The sequence below is a fragment of the Apus apus genome, chromosome 15 (genome assembly GCF_020740795.1).
Source record: "Apus apus isolate bApuApu2 chromosome 15, bApuApu2.pri.cur, whole genome shotgun sequence".
Taxonomy (NCBI): Eukaryota; Metazoa; Chordata; class Aves; order Apodiformes; family Apodidae; genus Apus; species Apus apus.
In genome coordinates, this window is record NC_067296.1 from 844,239 (window position 1) to 864,469 (window position 20,231).

Sequence of the window (20,231 nt, forward strand, 5' to 3'; positions counted from 1 at the left end):
CAGGGGCCTGCTAGATGGGTGAGAGAAGGCAGCATCACCCAGGATGGATCCTGCCCTGCAAAGGTCTTGGGCCAAACTGATGCTGCTTCTCCACCCATCCGGGCAGGCACTGCAGACCAGTATGTGTGGGACAAGAACCATGATTAGAGGAGACCCAAGATGGTGACCGGGGGTGAGGTGGCTGCACAGTCTGCACCACCAGCTCCGTGCCCGGCAGCCTCAGCTCTTGGCGTTAGGGCTGGGGGCTGCCCAGGGGCACAAGGAGGGCCCTGCCATGCCCTGAGGGACAGCCAGGCAGGGCTGTGTTCTGAGTGGAATGAGCACTCTCACACCCATCACACCCAACACCTTCCTGTGGTCACTGGCATCCCACAAGCTCGCTGCCCAGTGTCTCCCTGCATGGGGAACCCTGACAGCGTTCACAGGTCAGAGCAAACTTAGTGGCAGTCACTTGAGAGTCAGGTGGCATCTCTGCTCCATGACAGGGCTCTCTCTGCACCAGCCATGGCACCGGGAGGCAGGAAACAGCCTCGCCCCCCAGCCCCTGCCACTGGCTCTGAGGGTCAGTCCCCTGGCAGCCACCTTCTCTGTGCAGAGAGTTGCAGTGCTCAAGCACAACTGCTTGCTGGCTGCTTCAGCCAGCTCTGCTTTGACTTGTGCAGTCTTGGGCCCATGGGCTGGCGCAGGGTGACGGGTAGAGGTGCAATGGCAGAGAGAACACGCAATACCTGAGTGATTCTGCAGGGCCTGGTTCTGGCCGTCCTTCGTCGGCGTGATGAGATCCCAGATAAAGCTCTTAATCTTTTCATCTCCCTTGTAGTGCTTGACACAGTAGACCAGCAAGGCCCGACAAATCATCTCCATGTCTTTCTCATTCAGGTGCCACTTGAATCGCCCATGGGTCAGGATATCTTTCCAGCGTCCCCAGCTGCAACAGCAGGAACACAAACAGGGTAAACACTCCTGTGGAACTAGAGACCTCAGTGGCATCTCTCTCCAGGAGCTCTCTTCGGGGTACAGCCCTGCTATTGCCCTGGATAGCCAGGGATTCTGCCACCACATTATGGGAATAAAGTCAGGGAGAGGTTTTCTCAGGATTGAATAGGGCAGAGATAGAAGCAGGTTCTGGAAGCATCAACTGCCAGCTCATGCTTTGGCCCTTGGCTCTCCTTCCATCCCAGATGTTCACTTAGAGCCCAGGTCCCAACAAGGAGGTCACTGCTGGAAGGAGGGGACACTGAGCAGGATGGACAGAGAGTGGATGTGGCAGCCAGTGTCCCATCTGGGTGCTGGAGGCTGTGCTCTCTTGGAGGGGTGAGACTCACCCGAAGATGAGCAGGTTCTTCTCCACACGGAAGCACTCTGCCCGCAGGTACCGCCGCGTCTTCTCGTTGAAGCGCCGCGAGCGCGTGGGTCGCTCATCCGAGTCACTGTCCAGCTCCGAGAACTCCATCAGCTCATCCTCCTCGAAGGAGTTGTAGTGTTTGGTTTGCTTCCGCACCCGTGGCCGGTCGATGACCAGGCTCTCCTAGGGGGCACAGGGAGGAGAAGGTGCTCAGATACAGGCAGATCCACCTACCTGCCAGCAGGGCACAGAACGTCCTCTTCTCCGCACTGCCACCCTGCTCTGCTCCCAGCTCGCCAGCCCCACGGCTGGCCACCACCTTCCCACTGGGATACCTGCTCCAAACTACCTGTGTGTGGCTCTGTCCACACACACGAGACAATTCGTGGCCAGGACAAAATCCTGCCTGAACAATGGCAGGTGGAAAATCTGGGTTCACACTGCTGACAACCAGCAGCTGATTCAGCTCTGAATCACACTCCTGGTCCTCCCAGTGCTGCCTGTGCCCAGCACTGTGCTGGAGGCAGTGTAATTTCTGTGTCGGCGTGGATAGGTGGGCTGGAAGAGGAAAGGAGCTTCCAAGGAGGTGTAGGGGGGAACAATATGAAATTAAATAGTATGTATCTGCCTCCCCTCCTTCTCCCACCCACCTAAATCTGCCTGGGTTCCCAGCAGTGGGACACACACACTCCCCCTCCACCACTCTCTCTGGCAGACCGCTGAGCTCTGCAGAGCAGCAGGGCCTCCCTCTTGCTGCTCTGTACCAGCATCTCTTGGGCACTGCTGCCTCAGCTGGCGTTTGAGCAGGCACTGGAGCTGGCTGCAGGACCCTGCACTCAATGGAGATGTCAGGAGGAGGGGCCTGGGCAGGTCGCAGCCGAGCCCACTAGCCCTGCAGGGCCAGCAGAGAGGTGGGACCCCATCTGCCCACCCCTGCTTCCCAACAGGCAGAGTCACCAACCCTCTCCCTCAGCCCTTGGCTAGGGGCTGAGCACTCTGGGCAGGGGCTGAGCACAAGGATGCAGTTCCTAGGAGATGCTCACCAGAGGTGTGTGGAGAGTGCCCAGCAGCTCTGCTGCCAGGTCAGGAGAAGCCAAGCACCAGCTCACTGGAGCTCCAGCTGCCGCATTTGCCCACAGCTGCCGCTGGGAAGGAGCCAACATGCCAGTGAGGGTAAGAGGCAAGATTCTGGGAGCATGTTTCCAGTCCACAGCCCCCTCACCCAGACATGGTGACAGGCCTGCCAGATCTACCTGGCTTCACTCCTGTTCTCATCCCTGAAGGCAGGAGAGCAGGGCTGCAAACACTGACCACAGAAGGAGTTGCACAATCCAAACCTGTCCCCACTTGCTCCATCAGGCCAGGAGAAGCCCATGGCAGCTCCCTTCATCCCTGTTCATGTTCAGCTTTAGAGAGATTTGTTTCTAAAGCAACATCTGGATTTTGACCCTGACCCACATGGTCTTCGAACAAGCCCCAGGATCTGGTGAACCTGGCTAGTACCCAGCAGGATGTGGAAAATATCCAACAGGCCAGAGTAGGAAGCATTTGACACTCTAAGTGCAAGGGGAAGTATTGGAGGAGTTGCCCAAGCTGGAGCTCCAGTTGTGACACCCCTTGTGCTGTCAGGGCCAAGCCCCGCTGGGCCAGGTGGCCTCGAGCGTACCTTCCTGCTGAGCGGAGAAGCTGAGCAAGATGAAGCATTAGCAGACACCACGCAGGGCTGTGTCCATCCCCTGGGACATGGAGCCCCTGGTAGCTGCTTCCCCAGCCTGCTCTAACCTAGGACAGAGCTCCGAGACACAAATCAGACCAGGTATGTGCACACAGGGATGTGCTGTGCCCCAGTGCCACCACGAACCCCGGGCACAGCCACAGCACTCCACCTCCCTGCACCCTGCCTTCTCTGTGAGTGCCAACCAGGAGGGGAAGCAGCACTGCACCTCACAGCCCTCACAGCACTGGCATGTTCACCAGGAAGATGTATGGTGGTGCTGACCACCCAGCACCCACCTCACTGCTCCACTAGAGTCCTGCAGCCCAGTGCTTGTTCAGCAAGGGCCCCAGTTCCAGGGGTGCTCTAAAATCCATGCAGCTGGTGAGAGGCTGGACAAGTGTGCCTGGCACAAGCCTCTTTCTCAGCATTGTCATCATGCCCCTGCAGCTTGTCAAAATCCTGTGCTGCTGCTGGAACCCACACATTGAACGTTATGAATAAATCACAACACAGAAACGTGATTATTACAGTTATTAACTTGGCATTAAACAGGACCATGTGACCCACGAGCGATTTCACTTGCCTGCCTACTTTGATGTCAGCTGCTCCCCACCAGCCTCCAGTCATTACAAGTCTACTTTGCTTCTAGGCCACTAGACAGGACTCACTGCTGGGCTGGAGGCTTCCTGAGAAGGTCCAAGGGTGCTGCAGCCCTGGACAAGGCCTAGAGAACCAGCCGGGCCAGGAGGGGGAGCCCAGGCCAGCGGGCGAGTCACAGGCAGCACGGGTCCCTCTGTGCCTGCTGCCAGCAGCTCTGGGGCACCCTGTGGTGGTCACCATGACAAACAGCACCTCCTCAGCCATCCAGACCCGGGCTGGTGGAAGCCAGGAGGCTGTGGTGAAACAAATCTGGCACTGCCAGCTCCAGGGCTCCAAGGGCTGGAATATACAAACTCATATCAGCTCATCAGGCCACCTCCAGAGCTGCCTGGCCAAGTGCTTCCCTCCCTGGTGCACAGAATGCCAGGGCTCACATGGACTTGGGTTTGGATCAGGGAATCATTACACAGCTTCCCTGGAGCATGGGCAGAGCCTTGCTCCCTCCACCATTCCTCAGCTGCAGCAAGAGGACTTGGGTCCTTGGGCCTTTCTGTGCCCTGCCAAAGGTTCACAGCAGCTTGGCCCTGGCATGTCTCAAGCTAATGAAGGTCTCTGGGCTTGATGAGACAGCCAGGGAGCCAGGGGATCGGAGCTGGCACCTGGCAGGCAGCATGGGACCCTCTGGTACTGCTTCCCATCTGAGCCCCAGTCCCCAGGCTGCCAGCACCCAGGGGGGCACCCAGGCCTGCGCTGCAGGGAACTCTGGCACAACTCAGCTCACAGTCTGCTGGGTGCCCAGCACGCCATGGTACTGGCTGCCTTGTCCTCTCCTCCCCTCACACTGCCAGCCCCAACTCACCCCTCTACCAGGCTTGGGAGCAGCTGGGAGCACAGACTGAGCACCCCAAAATACCAGCCCAACACGCGGCTCAAGCAACCAGACCCTTAGCCAGCAGGCTTCCCTTGCAACAATTAGTGATGTCAAGCACGTTTCCCTTCAGGAGCCCAGTGGAAGCACAGGTCCTGCCTGGAACCCACCAGGTGGTGTCAGAACAGCTGTGGGGCACATGGGCCACGAGCTGGATCCTACCTTCTCGTTCTTGGCGTCGGTATCAAGCTCTGCTATCTTGGCCCACTTCTGCCAGAAGTTGGGGTCATCTAAGGAAATGTCAGTTCTGTTTCCTGATGCTACAAAGCTGGCCTGGAAGTGAAAGAGGAGTGAACAGGGTGTTACCCACAATCCAGATGTGCACTTCGCCATGCAGAGATCTGCAACACATCTGTCTGCAACAGTCATGGCAGACACATGCCAGACACATGCCAGAGGGCTCTTTGTTTAAGGGAGCTGAACCCATCTCTTCTGTAGTCCCACCTGACCTGTGGGAAATGGAGCCTGAAATGTGCCACCTCCAAGAGGAGAAGGTACAGATAGCCCTTGGTGGCCCCAGCAGACACCAGCCATGAGCATGGTAGAGAGTCGGCTCCTCAGGCTCTCTCCCATGGGGATGCCAGGGCCTTGTGCACAGCTTCCCATGGCACAGCAGCACCCAGCATGGGGCATTGTGCAGGCCAGCAGAGGGTCCTTCCACCACCCCAGGGGCCTCTCTGCAGCAGGACTGAGGCTGGAGACAGAGATGGGCTGGGCTGAAGGTTCCAGAACTCCTTCCCACACCACTGGCAGCCCAGGTCTCCACCTGCATTTCTACTCGGCAAAGCATCACACTGAGGCAGCATCAGTGTCCGGAAGGGCAGGGGAGGTGACAGACTCCAGATCAAATAAACTCAGCTGATGAGTAGAAGATCAGCCCGGCTCAGGACTGGGGCTCACCCAAGCTCTGGGCTCATCCATCACCTCGAAGGAGAGGAACCTGCCTACACAGCCCTGGGCAGAGGGCCCAGCTCTGGCATGGCCTGTTGCAATGCCAGGGAGTTCTCAGCCCATTAGAGAGCAAGGCTTCCACCTTGCAGTGCCCTTACTGGGACACCTGAGCAGCTCTGCAGCCACCCACACTGCTGGCCTGGTGACAGAGCACAGCCTGGCACACCTGGAGGACAGCTCCTGCTCTGCCTTCTCAGCAGCCTGGGCCAGTTTCAAAGGGAAAGTGGGAGCTGGGAAACAGATCCCCTCTGGGCAGCCTCACATCACCAGCTCAGGCTGGTGTCCCTCTCCTCAGTGCTCTGCTGACCACCAGAGGACAGGAGACCATGCTGCTGCCATGCCCCAGTAGTACAGGCAGGAGAGGTTGGCTTCCATGTGGACATGTCCTGACACATGGCCAAGAGGTCAGGCCACCACTGCTGCCCTGTGTGCTCCCAGCCTGTACCCAGCACCCCGAGGGGAGTCCCCTATCCCTCCCAATGGAGCACAGCACACCTTGGCAAAGGTGGAGCCCTTCCCCTCAGACTGGATTGTGATGGTCTGTGTCCTGCGCTGGAGGATCTGATCAATGTCTTCCTCGCAGAACTTCGATCCTTCATCCTCCTCATCCATGAGAGCACCGTAGGCACCCTTCCGCAGCAGGTCCTCCACCTCCATCTTTGAGAGCTGCTGAACCTGCCCAAAAGATGGCATCACCAACCTGGCCAGCTGCCCTGGGTACTGCACAGCATGAGAAGGCCCTTCCCTCTGCACCAGAAGGGAGGGCAGAAGATGCCCCAAGCCACCCCTGCCTTCCTGCTGCTACAGCAAAGAGGTCATTTCAAAGTGCTGCCTGGAGGACTGTCAGGAATTTTAGTCCATGTCACCCAGACACAGCATGTGTTCCCCACCTCCATGGCAGTGCAGGGACAGCCTGCCAGGCCAAACAGCAGCGTCAGTGTGTGGGATCAGGCTCTCCCTCCCAAGCAACCTGCCCAGGCCCCTGCTCAGACCTGGCAGGGACCGGCAGGGGAAGGAGGAGCGCTCTCCCACAGCGCCTCCCACGCAGCCCTGCTCTGACAGCCAACCTACCCCATTGGTGCTGCCCTTGCGGTTGATGTCTTGCAGCACAGCCTTGTCCAGGCCCAGCTTCAGGCTGGCCTTGTCAAACATCTCCCGCTCGTAGGAGTTCCTGGTGATGAGGCGATAGACTTTGACCGCCTTGCTCTGCCCAATCCGGTGGCAGCGAGCTTGAGCCTGGGAGCGCAGAGGGGACAGCATCAAGGACAGTGAGCCCAGCAGGATGGGGACCTGCCTTCTGGCACCCTGCACCAGCACCCACCACTCACCCACCTGAGGCACAGCTGTTTCCCACCCACCAGACCACCCTCACCCAGTGCCTGTGGCTGACCTGGCAGGGCTCTGCTGGGTGTGCTGGTTAGTGCCAGGCCTGCGCGGTTGCGGAGCAGGAATTGGAGCCCCCTGCACCGTGGGCAAGGACACGGGGCTCAGGCTGGAGCCTCGGCTCTCTGCAGGTGGAGGCACCCAACACGACACCCACTCCAACACCAGGTATGGACAAAGCATTCCCTGCTCTGTGGCCCACCTGTGCTTTTAGTTACACCACCACCTCTGCCATGACATGTCCCCTCCAGCTGCTCTCCCGTGCCCAGTTCAGCTGGTGCTGCTGCCCTTTCCTCCCTGGCTGTCACCAGGGATGTTGCCTGTGCTGCAGGACCTCCAGCAGCCTGGTCCCTTACCTGGAGGTCATTCTGTGGGTTCCAGTCGGAGTCGAAGATGATGCAGGTGTCTGCAGCAGTCAGGTTGATGCCCAGCCCGCCCGCCCGCGTGCACAGGAGGAAGACGAAGCGATCCGAGTCGGGTTTGCAGAAGCGGTCGATGGCGGCTTGGCGCAGGTTCCCGCGCACCCGCCCGTCGATACGCTCGTAGGTGTATCTGCTCCAGGAGGGGAGAGGGTCTGACCTGCCTGTGCCTTACAAACCCCTTCTTGCTCCATCCCCCGGGCTGTGTGTGGGCAACCAGGAATTCCTGGCAGGACCTGTGTGCAGGGGGAGGCTCAGGCCCCATCAGCCTGTGTGCACTGTGGTTGTTCCCAAAACCCCATCCCTCTAATGATGGCAAAATCATCATGACCCCCTGCAGAGTGGGTGGAGATGGGGCTCAAGGGAACCAGGGCCAAGGGAAGGGCCTATTTCCAGTTGGTCACTCCCAGGACTAGCCCTGGGCAATGCAGTATGGACAGGTCAGAGCTGCCCAGCTTTGGGGGGGTCTGCACCCATCAGTCACAGCCTGCAACTTGGATCCCTTGGTACGTGGGTAGTGAACAGCCAGATCCCCACCCTGGGCCATTTCCACTCTGTGTCTGCAGTGCAGGGCCAGGGTGACATGGAGGAGGTGTGGTGAGAGCTGAAGCCTGTACTAACCGCCTCTGGATGAGATAGTCTTCCAGGATGTCCAGGCAGCGCACCATCTGGGAGAAGATGAGCACCTTGTGCCCACCAGCGATCAGCTTGGGCAGCAGCTTATCAATGAGCACCAGCTTCCCAGCTGCCTGGATCATTGCCTGCAGCTGGAAGTCTGGTGCCTCCGGGCTGTGTGTTTTACGGAAGTCTTCCAGGATCTTCTCCTCTGCCCCTGCCAGGTGAGAGGGGACATGAGTGAGGCTGGCAGTGCAGCTGCCCCCAGCCTCCCATCCAGGGCAACATGCAAGGAAAAGAACCCGTGCAGCAAATTAGATCTAGGGACATTGGCTAGAGACTTCCAGAAGTCCCTTCACTCCTGTGACTTTACTCCTTCTTTAGGGCCTGCACCAGCTTTTGGCAGAACAAGCCAGACTCGGACGCTGGAGAGGGTCCCACTGCAGAACATCCCCCAAGCACAACGAGCCTCTCAAGACCCTGAGGTGCCCTCCAGCAAGCAGCACTTGTGGGGAGCTGGGCTGCCTATGAAGGCAACAAGGCAGATCTCTGCATCCTGTGCTGGTCCAGGGTGCACAACAACACCAGCAGCAGGTGGCACAGGGGCTGAGCTGGCTCCCCAGGCTGGGTGGGCTCTGCAGGCTGTGACCAGTAAATGCTGCTGTGACATCTGTCCCCCCCACACCTCCTGTGGAGAGCCCTCACCGTTGATGAGATATGGGTGATTGCAGCACTTCCGCAGCTCCATCATGGTGTTGATGAGGTTGGGCATATTGTGCTGGTTGGCACCCTTGGAGAGGAAGGAGAAGTTCTTCTCCAGGATGGCCCGGTAGTATTTCTTCTGAATATTGGTCAGCTCAACCTCAATGATGGTCTCCTGCTTGGGTGCCAGATTCTTCTCTACATCATCCTTCAGCCGTCGCAGCATCATGGGCTTCAGGATGGACTGCAACTTCTTCACCTGCCAGAGCAAGCGCAGAGATTCACTGCCCCCCCTGCACAGCAAGCACACGGTGACACCAGTGGAGGGGCCTGCAATGCTAGAGCCTCCCCAGGCTGGAAACCAACGACCCTCATGCAGCTACTTTGCTGACAGCCAGGACAACTTCAGGGCCTGGCTTTCTTAGGGCAGGTATGTGACTGACCAGCCCTGAGCCATCAACTCCACATGATTCTGCTGCTGGCAGCCTTGGTGTCTGCTGCAGGAGCAGAACCAAGAGCTTTGGTAGCAGCTGAGATTACAGTTGCTCCATGTGCCCGTACCTGCTCCCTCAGAATCACAGGATCATAGAAAGGTTAGGGTTGGAAGGGACCTTAAAGATCATCTAGATCCAAAACCATCTTTGTGCAATCTCCACTTAAGCCAGACATTCAAATGGCAGCAACACAGCCCAAGAGACCGAGCTAGATGGGAACCTGGAAGGACAGATCCCCAGGGGAACCTGACAAGGGTGGCTGACACGTGGAGTTACTGATCTCCTCACTCCCCCTACACTTCTGCTGGACACACCAGGTGGGAAACCTGGGTGAGCTGTGCTGCCCAGGCACTCCTGGGGCAGCAGGGAGCTAGGTGGGGAGCAGACTGGGCACAGGCTGCTTTCCTCTCTCCAAAGGTGTGTTGGGGGCTCAGTACAACTTTGCTTCTCCCAGCATGAGGAATCCTGTTCACTTCCATGAAGCACATGTCTGAGTGTGTCCCTGGCTTGGTAATGATGTGTCCCAAGTGGCCTGTGCTAAATCACCAGCATCACTCCTCTAGGTACCTGCTCCTCTGTCTTCAGGTCTCCAAACTCCTCCAGAAAGGCTGTCTCCGAGGGGAACTGCTGTGGCTCCAGGAAATTCAGGAGGCTGAAGAGCTCTTCCACTGAGTTCTGCAGGGGGGTCCCAGTCAGCAGCACCTTGTGCTCCTGGGTATACACAGAAAACAGGTTGAAACCCACAGGCTGGGTCCAACGGGTCCCGCAGTGCTCCTTGTCTTCCAGCCTCAGCATTCTGGGTGGTCTGGGGACACACACACTCCCTGAACAGCTCCTGTGGCCATAGTGCCACCCTGACCCAGCCACTGCCACCCAACACCTCCTTGTGGCTCCCAGGACACTTCCCTGGATGTGTCCCAGTCCAGCTCTGTGCAGCTACAACAGCCAAATCCCCTGGCTTCAGCCCTGCCCTGGCACCAGACATGGACACTGGCAGAGCCCAAGCCTCCGTGGACCTGGGGGCAGGATGTCCCCTTCAGGGCTTGGGTAGAGCCAGAGGGAACATGGCCCAAAGCCACACAGCACTGAGGGGCATCGGGGACCTGCTGCCAGAGCCGCTGTGAGCGGGGTGCTCCAAAGTCAGCAGGGACACGTATGGCTGTGTCAGGTACGCACTGGGAACAAGGAGGAGCTTTTATCAGAGGTTCACCTAAATAAGAGACAGGGGTCCAGACAACCCTCCTAGACCCCAGGGATGCGAGGAGCAGGTGACCTCTCAAGGAGAACACACTCCCTTCCATGTGCTGACATCACAGGCTCCGGCTTCAGGCACCATCAGGTGCTGCCTCCCGGGTGCTCCAGCTGCTCTGTCCTGGCAGAGCCAGGGACTCCCTCACTGCTCAGGCTACTCCTTCTGCCCAACCTAATGCAGAGAATGTCCCCAGGAGCCACTGGCTAGGAGAAAAGGGCAGAAGGAGGCTTCCAAAGGAAACCTTGTACAAAGGAAGGTGATGGTCATGAGGGTGGCCAGAAGCAATCTTGCTTTGCCCAGGCTGCTCACAACCCTACAGGGACCTGCTCCAGACATGAGGTCATGAGGACACAGCAGGGTCTTTGGGAACTGCAGACATGACAATAATAATTTCCAAGGCCTGACCCAGCGACAGACGACTGTGATAGAAGCTGGGATGGGCTGGGAGATCCTACAGGCCTGACAGTCCTCAGTCCAGCAGACAGCAGTACTGTCTCTCCCAGGGCTGGAAAGGAGCCAGACACCCAAAGCCCTTTCTCAGAGCAGCTCATTGATCCCCTTCTCACCACACACAGTCCTGCACCCCATCCCTGGCACAGACCGGTCCCATATTAGCAGAGCAATAGAAAACCAGCTGGACTCCTGCAGCCCTGCTCCCCACAGGGCATGAGGCACAGCTCAGCCAGGGGACACTGCGCATGGGGCGTCAGCAGCTCCTCTGGTGCTGCAGTAGCCTGAGCTGGGCTGCAAGGCTGGGCAAGGGGAAGGCACAGGGGGACCTGACCTGCTCTGGGCTAATATTCCACTTCAGCAAAAAGGAGTTTGTGAAGCTGCAGGGCACCAGTGTCCCACCCATCTAAGGGCCCCCATCGCTGGCACTGCTTCAGCAACCTGATGGGTACTGGATTGTTTTCCCTCTGACAAGGAGTTCTCAGCCCTGGCACTGGGCCTGAACATCTGGCAGTGTGGCATCTGACTGTCAGGCATGGCCATTTCTGCCCACCCTGCTCTCCTGTGAACCTGGGCTGGACATGCTCACCAGGGCCATGAGCTTCAGCCCCTCCAGCAGTTTGCAGTTCCTGTTCTTCAGGCGATGTGCCTCATCAATGACCACGCAGCGCCACTGGATCTTCTTCAGCTCTGGGCAGTCAGCAAGGATCATCTCAAAGGTGGTGATAACCACCTGGAACTTGAAGATCCCAGGCAGAGGGTTACCCTAGGAAGACATAAATCACATGCAGCGCTTGACTCCTGCAGGGTGGCAGGACACTGTCAGACATCCTGACAACACATTAGTGTTAGAATCTGGCTCCTAGCTGGGGTTTTCCCAGATTCCTCTCTCTCAAGCAGTGGGAAGGTTGGTGCAGACCTCCCTGCTGGCTGCATCTCTCCAAACCAGACACTGCTTCAGGGTAGACAAACAAGCCTGGACAAGAACTGTGGTTGGGGTACTGCTGCCTCGTCCCCTTTCTGCATGAGTTGGGCCTGTTCTTCACTCGTGCACAGTGCATGAGCCCATACCAGCAATGGGGTCTTAAAAGTTCACCTTTCCCTTTCCAGATGAACCACGAGCTCCAGATGCAGCTCAGTGCTTCCCAAGTGAAGGAAGCCAGGGTTGGGGGACACATTCTGGGAGCGTTGTGTGTGTCAGTCACCTGTGAGTCCCTGTACACCATCTCGTACTGCTGGATCATCTGCCTGCTGATCTGGCTGCCGTGGTACACGATGGCGTTCATCTCTGTCCAGGTGCGGAACTCCCTCTCCCAGTTAGTGATGGTGGAGAGAGGTGCGATGATGAGGAAGGGGCCGTGGATGCCCATCAGGAATATTTCTGAGAGGAAGGTGATGGACTGGATTGTCTTCCCCAGCCCCATCTCATCAGCCAAGATGCAATTCTTCCTGCAGAGACGGAGAGGGGCAGGTGAACATGTCTCATTGGGGCAGGAGCCACACTGCCACCAACTCCTTGATGGCACATCAGGCACATCACCTCCACCCACACCTTGCTGACCCTGTCCCTGGGGGGGCACTGGTACAGTGGCCCAAGCCAGTCTGAGTAAGCCAGATCATCCAACTTCTTGCAAGATGATGGACTCAAAGTTAGCATGAAAGATGCTGTCCCCTGGTTGCACAGTACCTAGTGACAGAGGGGCTGCTGCAGCAGAGAACATGCATATTCCAGCACTCCTGCCACAGGAATGGGTCACCAGTAGCTTGGTCAATACTAGAAATCAGATGTTATCTTAGACCCATAGGTAAGTTCTACTATCGCCAAGAGTCATTAGAATTTACAGGGAGAAACATTCCTAAAGATTCAGCTGCAAAGCTAAAGCAAACACAGTTTTTCTGGCAGCTGCCTGCCAGCTCCAGCACTGGAAGGTCTGGGTGGCTGCTCTGTCAAGCCCCTGTCTGACAGCTCTGCTCCCCCAGCTCTGCTGCTCCCCCAGCTCTGCTGCTCCCATGACTGCACACACCAGGGCTCACGGCCAGCAGGACTCCTCCTGGGAGCACCAGGCTCCAGCTCCTCCTCACCTGTTGTACCAGTTAAAGAGCAGCCAGTTCATTCCCTCCAGCTGATACTCCCGCAGCTGGTTGCTGTTCTTATACTCTCGGGACTTCTCCAGTTTCTGCCACGACTCAGACGCTGGGCGCTCCTAGTAGGAGAGAGTAGGAGCAAGGTCCATGGTGAGGAAGAGGCTAATGCTCAGTGGGGACAGATCCTGCTTCCAGAGCTGCAGCTGATTCACAGCAAGGTCTTGGCCTCCAGATCCCACCCTTGGATTTTGCTAACTAACTCATCTGGAGGGGGGGAAATGGGGCTTGCACTGCAGGACCTTGGCAAGACACAGACAGTCCCTGCCCGCCCAGGGCAGCGAGCTGCCAGCTGAGTACGTTACCTCTGGGTACGTTACCATGTGCTTGATTTCTGGAGGGATTTGGAGGGCTTCAAACTCTTTAATCTTCCCTGGGTCGACATCCTCCTCCAGCTCCCAGGTGCTCTCCTCATAGGGCAGCGAGCACCACTTCACCAGGTAGTGAGTCACCTCCTGCAGCGCAGAGATGGGCTCAGAGACAGCACAGGGCTCATGGCTGCTCTGCCCCAGTGGTGGGTCAGGCTGAGACTGAGCAGGTCAGAGGCACAGCCAGCAGCCCTCCACCCAGCCCTGCACCATGGGGTCCCTGGGGACAGGGCTCTGGCTGCACGAGGCTGGGAAGACCTCAGGGTGCTCAGAAACGAAGCCCGATGCATGTCGTGGATCTGAGACTCCTGCCAAGCCTCCCTTGTGGGGCAAGCAAGAGCTGCAGACACTCACCTCCCCAGTGTCAGGGTCCTTGGTGTGAGCCACCTCCAGAATTCGATCTACCTCCACATAGTCTGGGTTGAACAAATCCTCATCAGGCTGCAACAGCAAAGAGTAAAAAGAGAGGTAAGTTGAAGGTGATTCCAGGGTTAAACAGATGGTGGGCTTGAGGAAACAGCTGCAGGACATCTGTCCCCAGGATGCTGCTAGCTGTGTGCAGCACACCAAGTGCCCTGGACACAGGTATGTGACATCTGTCTCTGGGCAGGGAGGATGCAGGAGCCCTGCAGAGGGCAAAGCTCTTCCTTTAGAGCAGCTGTGGGCTCCGTGCTGCCCTTGCTGGGAGGCAGGAACATCCTCTCTAGCCCATCTGGCCCCAAGGTAGATAGCCCTGAGCTATATGCTCCAGCTTCTGTGCAGTGTCCAGAGCTGTGACTGCCAGAGCACAGAGCCACACACAGCACCGGGTGAACTCCACTCCTCTTTAAGGGATGACACCTCCTTCCCTGTCCCTGCCTCTCTCTCTCCCCACCTTCAGGTCAGCAGTTACCAGCAGCATTGGCTCTCAGCTCCCAAGGGAAGAGCTCCTCCTCCTGCCAGGGACACCCAGGGAGGAGTGGGCTCCAGACTAGCCATGGCCCTTGGACACACACTGGGGCTTGGGAAGGAGAAGAAACAGGCTTCTCTGTTCACAGCTCCCCAAGCCCCAGCTAGTCATGGAACTTTGCTCCTTGCTAAATTGTTAGTGGTACACTGTGTTCCAACACATGCTTTTTCTGGGAAAGACCCTAAACAGATTCAGCAGTGAGAAATTTGACACACACCCCCAACTTTCCAAGTACATCCATGGAGAAATTTTCGTAGCCTACTGGCCTGATTTACTTATAAGAAGCAATTTGAGGAGATCCAACAACTATGTCTGGAGCAACAAGAAAAACTGTAGAACACCCTTCATCTTAAACAAGATGAACCTGCTTACAGAGGACAGCAGGCAGGAGCTGCCCTAAGCCCGAGTATTTATAGCTCCCTCTCTCCACAGCATCTCTGTTCTGCTGTGAAAGCACCTCCAGCACTGCATGCTGCCCTCCCTCCCACTGAGCAACCCCTGCAGGCTTGGCAGTGCCTGGCAAGTGACATTTGTCACCCTGCCTGTACCTCTGCCAGTGAGGGCACTGTCACCACCCCTTGGCTCCAGCACTCCCACCTGCTCACCCTCGGGTGCTGTACCTTGTTCATGTCCACCAGGCAGCTCAAGGTGCCATGCTGCTGCCTGGGCATTGCCACGGGGTCAGTGCAGGGCTCCGGGCAGCTCCCCAGGACCACCGAGCTCCAGCAGAGCTCAGGCAAGGCAGGCACTGCTGCACATTGAGCCCTGCCCACTCCAGCTCTGCATTTTGGCCCTGGAGCTGGTTTTGCCTGGGCAGGGAGGTGCAGAGGCAGGCTCTTGGCCTCCTCAGCCACAACACAAGGTCCAGGAGTGCCAGGGCTGGGCACAGCTGCTTGCAGTGCTCAGCTCTCACCTCTGTAAAAATGTGCTTCATCTGAGCCTGCTTGTTCCGGAAGCGCTTTATCTTCTGGGAGATCCTGGGGTCCTTCTCCAGCTCCTCCAGAGTTGCCCACTTACAGTGGAGGTAGGAGCTACAGAGGGGGGAAAAAAAAAAAAAACAAAATTAAAAAAATGACCCAGAGGCCTTTGGGCTTGATCCCATCCACCAGATAGACCCAGTGACCCAGAGAACAGCCAGCCTGTGCCTCGCCATATGAAACCCCACACTGGAGGAAGCCACAGCCCAGGTGCAGGGCAGGACTGAGCACTGTGGTCGCAGCAGTTTTCCTGCTTCTCATGCTTAGGATGGCTCAGCAGGACAGGGGCAGGGAGACAGGAATGCTGGGGCTGCATTGGAGGCTGGGGGGAGCAGGCAGCCCTCACTCCTGCATGCACAGGGCCCCCTCTGACACATGGAGACCCACAACACTGCACGTACAAGTTCCTGTACTTGACGTAGAACTCCTCCATCTCGAACGTCAGGCCTCCAGGATGAGCCTGAAACCAAAGGAAGGAATGGTAGTGAGAGGCAGAGCCTGAGCAGAAACTGGCAGCGCCCTCTGTGGTCTGGGTGCAGACTGAGCCCCGTGGATGGTGAGGGCAGCCAGGTCCTCGGTGTGCTGCCTGCACCGGGGACTGCAATGTGAGCACCAGGGACCCAAACCCCTCCTGGGTATCAGCCCAGGCTTGACACCTCTCCAGAGGCTTTCTGGTGCCCAGAGCAGGAGAGGCACCACCTCAATCCCCATCCCAGAAAGTTGCCAGTCTGGGCAGTATCCTGCAAAGAGCAAGAGTAAGGAATGCCACAGCAGCACCAGCTGCTGCTATGTCTCATGTCCCTACTGCACAAGGCAGCCAGGTTCCTTCTTTCCTCTGCCCAGGGACCTCCAGCCCCACTGATATCTTTGCCACTCACCTCCTTCTGCACCATCCTGGAGGCAAGGATCTTCTCAATTATATTGGCATCATCCTCAGGAGGCTCCTGGGGACAGGAGAGCAGAGAGTTTTCCTGGCTCCTGGTGTGCCTTGGCCTCCGGCAGCCTCCCAGCCCAGGGCAGCTGCTCCCTCCTCTCCCAGCCCACCCGCGGGGCAGGGAAAGCTGCACTCAGGGAACCCTACTTGGGTGTGAGGGTGCAGGTGCTGCCAGCCCAGCTGCACGCACCCTCTGCTTGTGTGCCCAGACCATTAAGGCCACAACACTGTTGTGTTTTGATGTGCGGGTCCTTCTAGCTCACTCAGGGCAGCCAGAGACAGATCAAGTCTCCCAGAAAAAAGGAGAGAGCTTGGGTGCTTCCACCCCGAGCCTCAAGGAAGGAAGTAAGTGCACATCTGCTCCTGAACACTCTCCATGACAGATCTCTGACTTGCCTTGGCACCTATACAACCCTATAGTGCTGGATGGCTCCAAGGCTGCGAGGCCCTGCCACAGGCATCCTCCATCACTGCTGCCTTGTCCATGTCCTGTGCCCATGGAAAACAGCACCTCAGCCCCACCACTGCCCATGCAGCTCTTCCTGGAAAGCTCAAACTGCTACCTCCTTCCCTCTACAGGCTTCAGCTCTGCCATGAGGAAGTCACCCACGAGGCCACAGAGACCTTCTGCTGCCACCCAGGGCCCACTCCCTCAGGCAGAGCACATGAGCTTTGCTGGAGCTGGTCCCAGCACTGTCCTGCTTCCAGCCTGGAGACAGGAAGCACAGGGCAGGCGGGGAGGTGGAGGCTCTCCCAGACACATGCCATGGCAGGACCAGCCCTGCCAAACACCAAGGGACAAGAGAGCCTGGCTTGTGCCTGTCTGCACTGTGGCAGGGGAGGCACAGAAAGATTAAGGGCAGAGGACAGGACAGGCAGCAAAAATGTGGAGCTGGCTTGAGCATGAGAAATATTAGTTGTGCCCTGGCTGGGAAACAGGCAGCAGGAGGAAGTGCAAAGTGCAGAAAAGGAAGGAGCAGGACTCTGTTTATCTCTGTTATTCTCCTTCAGGTGGAGGCAGTCTGGTCCAAGGCAAAGCAGCCCTGATATTGTCCCTCTGCAGACTAGAAAGACTCCTCCCAGAAAGGCACAGGGCAGGCCAGGGAGGGACAGGCAGCCAGAGCACCCCACACTGCTCACCCAGCAGGGTCTGGGGCAGGCAAAGCTGTACCCAGGCTGCAGCAGCCCCTGTGCCCCAGCCCTCAGCCCACCACTGCCTCAGCATCCCCTGTGCTGTGGGGCAGGACACTGGACCCAACATGGCAAGAGAGAGGGCAGAATGGTAGCAGCTCTGCCTGGGCCCCTCAGCTCCAGTCCCATGGCCTGGAGGGGGATTTCTGCCCTATTTGGGGAGCTCTGCCCCATGCCAGGGTAACAGGGCCAAGGGGAGCACAGAGATGTTCCCACTGCAGCCACTCTCGAGTGCCTGTTACCCCAGGCCCGAGCATCCACCTTGGCACTGCTGGGCTCCAGCTTGACCCTGGCCACACAGGGTTTGTGTGAACATGGCTAGAGGGGCACAGTGCTGCCACTGCAGCCACTTCCAGCACCCCATGGCTGGGACCTCCCAGCTTACACAGGCAGGGGGCTGCCAGGGGAGCTGTGCACCACCCCTGTGAGCTGCTGGGGAATGTAGGGCCAGGATCCAGGGGGAAAAGCTGCAAGTCCAGGCCATGGGGAGAGCAGCCTGAACCCTCAGCACTCCCATCTTGCCCTACTTGGTCAGTCCTGACCCTGCGAGCAGCCATGGCCAGGCCTGGTCAAGGCTGCTGGCAGGAGCCTGGAGAAGCCACTCAGCAGAGAATCTTCCTGCTGTCAGACATCAGCCTTAATAATTCCTCTGGAGCAGGCCAAACTGAGGTGGAAGGCCAGGACTAAAAGGAGAGCAGGGTGGCAGCACGGACACATGCCAAAGCAGCCCATTCCCACCTGCTGTTTTGAAAACCTCCCTCAGAGTGCTCACTGCCAGGAGCCCAGCTGGGCCACAGCCCCAGCAGCAGCTGAAGCAGCACTGGCAGCACCTCCCTGGGCACGTGCAGCCCCCTGGGACAGGCAGGGAGCCTCCAGCCAGGCCTTGTTTACTGGCTTAACCACAGAGCTGACTAACACCCACAGCAAAGCCTTGTAAAGAGAAGATTAGACAGGGACACTATGAAAACAATTAGTGACCATTATTAATATCTAGTAGCTTTGTTAGGGACCACAGAGAGGGAATGAGATGCAAGATTAACACCCAGAGCTGCAGGAAGGAGCTGCCAGTACCCACCAGGAGCCAGTGCTGAAACAGTGGGCAGAGGAGGCAGGGCAGGGCAGCCAGGCCCGACCTGCAGGGACACCGCTCAGTCCCTGCCACACTTCCCAGGTCCCACCATGACCCACTCAGTGGGTCAGCTTGGCTGGCAAGTGCCAGGCTGGGCATCTCTACACTCCAAGGCACTGATGGAGAGGAGCAACGTGGGCAGAAAACAATGACCTGGCACCTACAAAACCCTTGACTGGAAGAGCCAAAACAACACCTAACATTATGGACAGGAGCCAAATGTGGGCACGGGCAATGGGTGGGTCATGCCTTCAGGGACATGTCCAGCTACATGACATGTTCCAGAGGCCTTTGTCTCCAAGCAGGAGGGGGACTGTTGGACCTGCATGCCTCAAGCCATCCCTGTGTGCATTCACAGTCCCTGTGAAGCCAGCCTGCTCCCTCCCAGACAGGCACGCTCTCTTCCCATCCTTGTGCTGGGATTCCCCACTTCCTCAAACCTCGGCACTGACATCCTTGGGACACCCTGTGGGAGGCAGCAGGCCCTGATGCCCCCGTCCCACACCCAGCCCTACCTCTGCCTGCCATGCCAGAGTAGAGGCAGAGAGTGCAGAGGTTCGCCCAGCTCCCAGCACGGCTATTGTCTCGCCATCATCATCCACCACCTTGAAATCCAGGTCCTCGTTGTACTTCCTCCTCTTCACTTGCCGTCCTGAGCGACGTTTCTGTGTGTGGGATGAAAGAGGCAGTGATGGAGGAGATGGGCAGACCAAGCACCTCCTCCTTACTTGAGCAGAGAAAGCCCCAGGGCTGCATGATCTCCAGCCCAGCCCCCGCCCCAGTGGGATGGAGGTGCTGGCAAGAACAGGCAGCCCTTTGAGGTAAAACCATCACCACAGTACTGAGGTGTCCATCAAGGCCTGACCCACACAGCCCCATCAGCTCCTCAAGCAGAGGAGCCCTGCAGAGACACACACAGCTCCTCAGAGTTTCACAGCCTTGAGGGGACAACCTGCCTCCCCATGCTGTGCTGGGAACAGGGAGCTGCCAGGAGTCATGCAGGAGAGGGAAACTCAAGGTTGAGGGACATGTAGTCCCCAGGGCGGCAGCGTGTACCCAACCCAGGGACACCAGGGGTGGCTCCCCTCCAGGGCCAGGGGCCACCAGCCACACTGCTCAACATGCTCTCTGGTTGCTGCACTCCAGGGCTCAGCTCTTCCCCAACTGAGGGGAGACCTTATTGCTCTCTAGAGCTGCCTGAAAGGAGGTTTCATGAGATAGGGTTGGTCTCTTCTCTAATGTACCCAGTGACAGGACAAGAGGAAAAGGCCTCAAGGAGCAGCAGGGGAGGTTTAGACTGATAATTAGGAACAATTTCTTTACTGAAAGAGTGGTCAGGCATTGAAACAGGCTGCCCTGTTTAGCTGGCATGGTGGTGTTGGGTTGATAGTTGGACTTGATGATCTTAGAGGTCTCTTCTAACCTTAATGACTCTATGATTTCCCCCCTTGGCAGCCAGCCCAGGGCTTTGGACATACCTGGCTGTCAGCTGACTCTGCAGACTCCTCTGGGCTCTGCACTGATGGACTGAGAAGATCCTGATCCAAATCCAAACTGTCCACTGGTATCTCATTTTTCCTCTTCCCCTTCTTCTTTTTCTCCACAGGGGTGTCTTTGCTGCCAAGACAGAGTGACAGTTAATTTGGCCCTAGGGATCCCGGGGGAGAGCCAGCAGGCACACACAC

The 20,231-nt window shown here is 57.7% G+C and overlaps 1 protein-coding gene across 8 annotated transcripts in view; it reads right to left on the reverse strand.

The window, feature by feature from the left end:
* CHD6 (chromodomain helicase DNA binding protein 6) overlaps positions 1-20,231 on the reverse strand; it is a 92,335-nt gene that overhangs the window by 23,954 nt on the left and 48,150 nt on the right. For 6 of the 8 annotated variants that reach the window (XM_051633441.1, XM_051633443.1, XM_051633439.1 and 3 more), the window contains 19 exons: positions 20,025-20,163; positions 19,062-19,211; positions 16,171-16,236; positions 15,694-15,752; positions 15,229-15,346; positions 13,721-13,807; positions 13,304-13,453; positions 12,939-13,060; positions 12,062-12,305; positions 11,446-11,622; positions 9,722-9,865; positions 8,664-8,919; positions 7,965-8,175; positions 7,281-7,476; positions 6,613-6,777; positions 6,037-6,216; positions 4,753-4,863; positions 1,326-1,528; positions 729-928 (listed from right to left, as the gene is read on the reverse strand). In XM_051633441.1, the coding sequence (XP_051489401.1) occupies positions 729-928; positions 1,326-1,528; positions 4,753-4,863; positions 6,037-6,216; positions 6,613-6,777; positions 7,281-7,476; positions 7,965-8,175; positions 8,664-8,919; positions 9,722-9,865; positions 11,446-11,622; positions 12,062-12,305; positions 12,939-13,060; positions 13,304-13,453; positions 13,721-13,807; positions 15,229-15,346; positions 15,694-15,752; positions 16,171-16,236; positions 19,062-19,211; positions 20,025-20,163 (2,978 nt within the window). The remainder of the gene's footprint in view (positions 1-728; positions 929-1,325; positions 1,529-4,752; positions 4,864-6,036; positions 6,217-6,612; positions 6,778-7,280; positions 7,477-7,964; positions 8,176-8,663; positions 8,920-9,721; positions 9,866-11,445; positions 11,623-12,061; positions 12,306-12,938; positions 13,061-13,303; positions 13,454-13,720; positions 13,808-15,228; positions 15,347-15,693; positions 15,753-16,170; positions 16,237-19,061; positions 19,212-20,024; positions 20,164-20,231) is intronic. The other 2 variants (XM_051633437.1, XM_051633440.1) reach the window with 1 other exon arrangement.